The 9083-nt window shown below is 41.3% G+C and overlaps 1 protein-coding gene across 1 annotated transcript in view; it reads right to left on the bottom strand.

Moving 5' to 3' along the window:
* Positions 1-853: 853 nt before the first annotated feature.
* Positions 854-9083, bottom strand: part of GPR50 (G protein-coupled receptor 50) — a 128400-nt gene continuing 120170 nt past the window's right edge. The window contains exon 2 of the mRNA XM_072124122.1: positions 854-2071. Coding sequence (XP_071980223.1) covers positions 1206-2071 — 866 coding nt within the window. The 3' untranslated portion in view covers positions 854-1205. The remainder of the gene's footprint in view (positions 2072-9083) is intronic.

The following is a 9083-nucleotide window of genomic DNA, read 5'->3' as shown; positions in this document are numbered from 1 at the left end:
CATTTGCATACATATAGAAGAATGAATATCAATATGGTTATGGATTGCTGGGAAACAAGAAAGGTATGTCTGCAATGTTTATTAAGTGCCCTTTACCATGCCAATTCTGCTCGTGAGGTGAGTGGGGAGAACTGGTAGTCTTCTTTTAGAAACCTGGTATATCATATATATCATACTAGCTGTAGCTTCCAGCATTGCCCGGGATAGCAAATAATTGCTCTTAGCTATAACAAAATAATGAGTAAACAAAAAATATTTTATATGTATCTACAGACTGTCTCCGACCGCCTCTGTCTCCGACCGCCTCTGTCTCCGACCGCCTCTGTCTCCCACCGCCGTCAGTGAATGTCTGTCTCTGGCGGTCTCTTTGTCTATGGCCCATTGCCACCAATAGAGCTCCAGTTTAATTTTCCCACAGCTGTTTATTAGATTACAGCTGATCTCTGCACAACTGGTACAGTTTTACCTCAAACATTTCAGATAAATCACCCCCAATCTCTGTATCCCTATCCATATAACCTCACACATCAGCATCTTCTACTCATTGCCTATAGTAACCAATCAAAGCTCAGAGCTCATATTAATGACCTGTGGCAGAACATAAACCAATCATGGTTCCGCTTCCAAAGTGTGGGGTGAAAAAACCTATTCTATGATGTTCCCTTAGACGCAGAGCGGCTGTGCAAAATTTGGTGATTGTAAACCCGATGGTGCATATTCCTTTACTGGACATGCGCACACACACACACATACACAGCTTTATATATTAGATATATAAACCTAGAATATCTCAGACTAAATTTTTATGATAATTTTTTTATTTTAATTAAAATACTCATTAAATAATATTAATAATCTTTATTTATATAGCACCAACAAATGTCAGTGCTTGTACATAACCATCATATGCCTTCTCATTGCAAAAGCTTGTTGGTTCCAGTTAAAGCTCTTACAAAGGTATTGATAATATTATACTGTCTGTTTCAAGGATATCAATATAATTTAAAAAAAATCTTAATTGTACAGTACAAAATGTAACAAATGTAATTTTCTTTTTTTTATTAAGAACAGCATAGATTCATAGATATCAGATAATGTATATTTTGTTCATTAAAGTAAGGGCAAAGTGCATGATAACAGGCACATGGTGAAATGTTAAAAATAATTTTGATTAAATGAAAATGCATATCAAACGTCTGATTTCTTTAAACATATAAGTCAGCCTGATTGTTATTTGTTACAACAGGAGATGGCTTGCTTTTAGCTCCCTCTGTGCCACCTTTCGATGTGTCCACAAACAAAAGTCTGGGAGTCCACAAGGCCATGAGTATTCTCTTGTATTCTTTACGGAAATTTTGATTAAGAAGACCATAGATAACTGCATTGAGACAGCTATTAAAGTAAGCCATGAAGTAGCTCAACACAAACAACCATTTTGGAATCTTCGGTGCCACCTGAAAAGGATTAATGGCTACAGCAAGGCCAATGAAGTTTAGAGGTCCCCAACACACAGCAAAAAGTACAAACACAACAAACATGGTCAAAAAGTTCCGGAAATCCGTTGGTGTCAGCTTCTGCTTGGAGTCTTGTCTTACTCTGTGCTTCACTTGAATAACCAAAACCCATATCCTGAAGTAGCAAAACGTTACTACAGCCAAAGGGACTATAAAGTGCACCACAACTACTGTAATTGTATACGAAGAACTGACAGTCTGGGCAAAAGTGCAGGAGAAAATCCGTGGGTCATACTGTAGAGATCCGACAAAAAAGTTTGGCACAATTGCAATAACAGTCAATATCCACGTGAGGCAGAGGTAACAAAATGTGCTTTTCTGGTTGTAAAGCTTGTCGTACCGCAGGCTATGGCAGATGTAGCAATACCTGTTAATGGCTATGGCTGTAATGTTAAAAACAGAGCCTATGACACTTAGTCCCATCAGAAAGCCACTGATTTGGCAATGGATATTTCCAAGCGTCCATCCATTATGGAAAATCGCTATAAGAATAACTGGATATGGATATACTGCTACCACCAGATCTGCAACAGACAGACTGACGACAAATATGTTTCCTGGAAAAAAAAACAACAACAATATAGTTAGATACACAGTAAGATTACTCTATATACAGCTTTGTTGTAACATAAAACAAAATAAGGGATCAAATACTCTACATAAAACTGTTCAATAATGTAATAAAAGCAATGGGAGTGTAAAAAGTATACAAAAGTGGATAACAATCTGATTATGCAGTTCCAAATACTGGGACCCCATGTTTCAAAAGAATGGAGATCCCATTCTCACTATTTTATGGAGCAGCAGGTTGAGCATATGTCCCAGTGGTCAGGCTCCCACCAATGAGAAGCCCTGACCCCATCTATCATGAGGGTGAGAGTCCTATTCTCACTATTTGATGGAGCAGCAGGTCGAGCAAATGTCCCAGTGGTCAGGTTCCCACCAATGACAAGAGCTGACCCCACCTATCATGAGGGCAAGAGTCCTATTCTCACTACTTGATGAAGCAGCAGGTTGAGCATGTGTCCAAATATAAGAGATTCGGAAACTGCAATACTCAGTGCCCACTTATCTCTGCTGAAGATACCTGAGTGCTATGCACTGTAATTTCTAACACTCCTTTTGCATTGAATGGAGCAGTTGGATGCATGCTCGACCTGCCTTAACTTCAATTAGTAAGATCCAGACCCCTTGTGATCAGTTGGGGTTCCCAGCAGTTTGACCTCCATCGATCAGATTCGCAGGATAGGACATAATAAGCTTGACCCAAGCTTAAAGTCTAATGTATCAGAATTAGGATATTTTAGGAAATATTGAGAATAAATTCTTCCAGATTTTCCTCAGAATTATAGGTGAGGTAAATGTTTTCTAAAGGTTGAAGTGAATGGAAACTACATTGCAATAACAAAGCTTGGATTGTTGTCAATATTATCCACTGAGACGCACAATTTTATTGTTGTCTTTTTACATGGAAGCAGAAGCACTGTGCACACCGTGATTTCCTAGGTTCTGCTACCATAGTTTGGCTACAACATCGATCATGCAGCTCTGCCTTCCTTATTGTTTATGGCATTTGAGGAAACCAGAATCCGTAAATTGTTGGAAGTCCTGATTGTCAGATCCCAACTGATCTGATATTGATGACCTACCCTTTGTTAAAAAGCTTTATATTGATTTAAGCTTTAACTTTAACAGTAGGGGGGAATCTATTACCTTTGGGAAAGCGTCCAAGTGGTAAAAGCTGAAAATATGGTGATAAATAATCATAATAAATACCAAATCCTATAAATATATGTAAATTATGTAAAAATTATGTAACAAAGAAAAACATAATTTCAATGTCTCCAGTAGCAGAAGTCTCCAGTGTTCTTGTATTTGGATTTTGACTAGTGATTAGTGGAGCTGCCCATGTTCGAGATTGACTTAGTACAGCCGTAAAACTAAATTGAATATGGAATAGTTTTGGACATATGCAGATCTGTAGATACGGAAGTCTCCTGTAAAGGATAGTGAGGTGGAAAGGCTACCCTGTTCCTTATCAGTCCATCCGAGTCTGTGACTCGGCATAACTTTTCCATCTCTCTGTACTTCAAGCTATGTCTTAGACACCATCTCAGCACCCACCCTGCCCATCCAGATCTCTGAAGAATAACTTCAAGACTGCTAAAGGAAATTGATATCACCAATTTTTTGAATGATAAACCAGCATCACTTTGACGGAGCATCTTTATGATAGATATGGCTTTATATTCTTTATTTGTGGTCATATTCGTCCAAAAATTATGTTTCCATTCTGTCTCTGGGCTGTGGTTCCACAGGCTATGGCACGCCCCTTGGAGCACTTATCGGCTCACTGCTCCAGCCGCACTGCCTATTTATGTCATATTTCTCTCTGTCTTCTTTCAGAAGTACATGCATCGGTAGCAGATGGAGAGACACATCCATGACAGGAAGAAGCAGTGCAGTTGGTGCTGTGGGCAGGTAAGAAGTGCTCCAGGGAGCGCGCCATAGCCTTCGATGGTTAATGGTTGATGCAAAATCAAAATGGCCAACGTTGTCCAAGACAGGAAGTATATCGATTGAATGTGAACTGTGAAAAAAACAAAGGATAAAGAAGCAGCAGGGCTTTGGAGGTTCACCACGGGGACTTTGGTGACTGTTCCTAGTGTGCCCTATCAAGCTGAGAGACCATGTTTACCAAAAACATGAAAAGACACATATAGTGTAGTTGAAGTAAGGTCTCTTTACTCTCTAACTCCTCTTCCCATTCAGAGTTCTATGATTCCCCAAAAATCTGCTTGTGAAATGTATTTAGCACTAAATATTAAGGCATGGACTACATTTTGAAAGGTTTTTTTTTCCAGAAATCATGGAAAACTGCAGCCTGGATGGGATTAAAAATTAAAAAGGATTAATTCAGCTCTGGCTCTCAGTTCCAGCAGCTCTGGTGGTCTCCTAGTCTTTAACACTGAACCCTGGATATCACTTGGTTTAGTTCTTGGTTAAAAAAAATATATATTTTATCTAATTTAAAATTGGACTTAGAGAAATGAAGTTCTGGAGTATAGAGTTCTGCTTCAGGATAAGGATCATAGAGATAAAGCACATATCAAGGGGCTGTTTTTGGTACAAAGGACTTCAAGTATAAACAGATTTTTTTTAAATAGGTCACAGCTTTGATGATAAACTGTTACTGTAAATCATTAACAATAAAGAGAATATTTTACATATCATCCATTCCATTAAATATGGAAGTAAGTTTTTAATCTGGAAACATCTGGAGATGGTTGCACACATGTACACCATTCTTATCTGTCCCAGTATGCCATATTTTATGTTGAATAAAGCATTCAGGACAACTTTAACATGTTAATAATAAAGATACAATGGAAATGGCGTAGGGGGAATTCAAAATATATCTCTTGTTTTATGTCCAATGATGACAATATGGACTCTTGTATGTAACGCACATGTGCTCTATAGCCACTTTTCCAGTGCATGATAACAAATCTACCTATTTCAGCTTGTTGCTGATCCAGCACTTTATCTTTGATGACCCAGCTAATGATTAATGACAGCTGATCATTTTTCTATCCTTTCTTTCAGTGATAAAGCAGTAAAAACTGTTACACCTACAGGCAATTTATGTGGTAAAAAAGGGACTACAAGGAAATCTATCACCTGGATAAAGGATTATGCACCAAGAACACTGACATACTGGTGTTTTTCCCCTCTGGCAAGATCCGGTCTTCTTTTAGCTTGCATGGTTTTTACAAAAAAGGGGTTAAAAATTATGCAAATGGGTCGTAAGGGCTCCAGGCTGTATTAACACTTATGGAGCCTGGAGCCTCACAGGCTCATTTGCATAATTTAAAAGCCCTTTTTGTTACAGCCAGGGCATAAGAAGCTGAAAGAGCAGATCTTACCAGAGGGAGCACACACCAGGATGTCAGTGTGCTTGGCTTACAATCCTTCATCCTGAAAGATGTACTTTAACCCCATCACGCTCCGTGGCAGATATATCCGCCATGGAGCTATGAAGGATGTATGAAGAGGGCTCACGGGCTGAGCCCTCTTCATACAGAGATGGGCTTTGCTGCATATCGCAGCAAAGACCCATCGCTAACACCCGCGGTCGGTGCTTGCACCAATCGCGGGTGTTAAGCTTTTCTTTGCCGCATGAGCGCCGCCATCTTACCTACGATCGTCGCTCCCCGGAACGTCATTGGGGGGCAGCGATCGGTTGCCATAGTAGCCTCGGGTCTTCGTGAGACCCGAGGCTCAATGACTTCTGCCTATTCATAACAATGAGCCTGTGGCTCATTGTAATGTATAGTGAGCAGAAATGCCATATACTGCAATACAGTATATGGTAGGAACGATGTGACTATCTAGGGTTAATGTACCCTAGATGGTCTAAGAAATAGTAAAAAAAAAAATGTAAAAAATTCATAAAATATTAAAAGTTTAAACCCCCCGTCCCAATAACTGATATAAAACATAAAAAACAGTAAAAATCACAGACACATTACATAATGCCCAATTTATCAAAATATAAAAACGGTTATGGCCGGTGGTGACCTCTGGAACGGCAAATGGTGCCCAAATGTCTGAAACACAACTTTTACACCTTTTTACATGACATAAAAAATGGAATAAAAATGATTAAAATGTCCTCAAAGTGGTAGCAATGAAAACATCAGCTCAATTTGCAAAAAATGACACCTCACACAGCTCCGTGCACCAAGGTATGAAAAAGTTATTAGCATTTGAAGATGGCAAAAAAATGTTTTTCTTTTTTGTACACATTTGTTTAATTTTTGAAAATTGTATTAAAACTAGAGATGAGCGAACATGCTCGTCCGAGCTTGATGCTCGTTCGAGCATTAGCGTACTCGAAACTGCTCGTTGCTCGGACGAATACTTCGCCCGCTCGAGAAAATGGCAGCTCCCGCCGTTTTGCTTTTTGGCGGCCAGAAACAGAGCCAATCACAAGCCAGGAGACTCTGCACTCCACCCAGCATGACGTGGTACCCTTACACGTCGATAGCAGTGGTTGGCTGGCCAGATCAGGTGACCCTGGGATAGACTAGCCGCTGCCCGCGCTGCTCGGATCATTCTGTGTCTGGATGCCGCTAGGGAGAGAGCTGCTGCTGGTCAGGGAAAGCGTTAGGCTGTTCTATTAGAATAGTGTTAGGCAGGAGTGATTCTCCAAGAACCCAACAGCCCTTCTTAGGGCTACAATAACGTTCTACTTTTTTTTTTTTTTATTTGCATCTAGTACCATTTTGTGAGGAATTAGCAGGGGGACTTGCTACCGTTGTGTTTAGCTCTTAGTGGCACACATATCCACCTCAAACACCAAAGTGGGAAAATTTAGTAGGGGTTGGATTTCAATTAGGCACAGTCTGCCATTTTTCCTTTTTTATTTTACGTTTATTTTGTTTAATAACTCAGTGTCATCTCATCTGGCATAGTAGTGTGCTTTCATACTTGGCTAGAAAATAGCCATAGGAGAATCCAAACGGCTTACTTACGCCTACAGTAGCGTTATATATTTGATTTCTGGTTGATCTGCTGGTGGCTGTACTTGCTGCAGTGCATCTACTAGCCAATTGTGAGCAATTTGTAGTGAGACTTGCGACCGCTGTGTTTTGCGCTTAGTGACGCACATATCCATTGCAAAGACCGAAGTGGGAAAATTTAGTAGGGGTTGGATTTCAATTAGGCACAGTCTGCCATTTGTCCTTTTTTATTTTACGTTTATTTTGTTTAATAACTCAGCGTCATCTCATCTGGCATAGTAGTGTGCTTTCATACTTGGCTAGAAAATAGCCATAGGAGAATCCAAACGGCTTACTTACGCCTACAGTAGCGTTATATATTTGATTTCTGGTTGATCTGCTGGTGGCTGTACTTGCTGCAGTGCATCTATTAGCCAATTGTGAGCAATTTGTAGTGAGACTTGCGACCGCTGTGTTTTGCGCTTAGTGACGCACATATCCATTGCAAAGACCGAAGTGGGAAAATTTAGTAGGGGTTGGATTTCAATTAGGCACAGTCTGCCATTTGTCCTTTTTTATTTTACGTTTATTTTTTTTAATAACTCAGCGTCATCTCATCTGGCATAGTAGTGTGCTTTCATACTTGGCTAGAAAATAGCCATAGGAGAATCCAAACGGCTTACTTACGCCTACAGTAGCGTTATATATTTGATTTCTGGTTGATCTGCTGGTGGCTGTACTTGCTGCAGTGCATCTACTAGCCAATTGTGAGCAATTTGTAGTGAGACTTGCGACCGCTGTGTTTTGCGCTTAGTGACGCACATATCCATTGCAAAGACCGAAGTGGGAAAATTTAGTAGGGGTTGGATTTCAATTAGGCACAGTCTGCCATTTGTCCTTTTTTATTTTACGTTTATTTTGTTTAATAACTCAGTGTCATCTCATCTGGCATAGTAGTGTGCTTTCATACTTGGCTAGAAAATAGCCATAGCAATAGGATAGCATCGTTTAGTTTTAAAAACTCAAAAACACAAAAAAAAAAAAAAAACCCACAAAAAAAAGTTAAAAAAAAATTAAAGCTATAACTCTCATTTTAAAAATGTTTAACCCGAGGGCTAGGGGTAGAGGACGAGGGCGGGGACGTGGGCGTCCAACTACTGCAGGGGTCAGAGGCCGTGGTCCTGGCCGGGGTGAGACACCACCTGCTTATGAGGGAGCAGGGGAACGCCGCAGAGCTACACTCCCTAGGTTCATGTCTGAAGTTACTGGGACTCGTGGTAGAGCACTGTTGAGGCCAGAACAGTGCGAACAGGTGATGTCGTGGATTGCTGACAATGCTTCGAGCAATTTGTCCACCAGTCAGTCTTCCACGCAGTCCACCCATGTCACCGAAATCGCCACTCCTCCAGCTCCTGCACCTCAGCCTCCTCCCCCCCAGTCTGCCCCCTCCCAGGAAAATTTGGCATTTGAACCGGCATACTCTGAGGAACTGTTTTCTGGACCCTTCCCACAGTCACAAACCACTTGTCCGGTTGCTGCTGAGCAATTTTCCGATGCCCAGGTTTTCCACCAGTCACAGTCTGTGGGTGATGATGACCTTCTTGACGTAGTGGAAGTGTGTAAAGAGGTGTCCGACGATGAGGAGACACGGTTGTCAGACAGTGGGGAAGTTGTTGTCAGGGCAGGAAGTCCGAGGGGGGAGCAGACTGAGGGATCGGAGGATGATGAGGTGACAGACCCAAGCTGGGTTGAGAGGCCGGGTGAACACAGTGCTTCTGAGACGGAGGAGAGTCCTCGACCAGAACAGGTTGGGAGAGGCAGGGCCAGAGCTGGTGCATCAGCGCCAAATGTGTCAACTAGTGAAGCTCCCGTGGCGAGGGCTCTTGCGGCGAGGGCTAGATCTTCAGAAGTCTGGAGGTTCTTTAAGGAAACACCGGATGACCGACGGACTGTGGTGTGCAACATTTGCCAAACCAGGCTCAGCAGGGGTTCCACCACTACTAGCTTAACTACCACCAGTATGCGCAGGCATATGAATGCTAAACACCCCACTCAGTGGCAACAA

This window comes from Engystomops pustulosus, chromosome 9 (genome assembly GCF_040894005.1).
Source record: "Engystomops pustulosus chromosome 9, aEngPut4.maternal, whole genome shotgun sequence".
In the NCBI taxonomy this organism is placed as follows: Eukaryota; Metazoa; Chordata; class Amphibia; order Anura; family Leptodactylidae; genus Engystomops; species Engystomops pustulosus.
The sequence above is the reverse complement of the archived record's forward strand: the minus strand, read 5'-3'. Positions and strand labels throughout refer to the sequence as shown.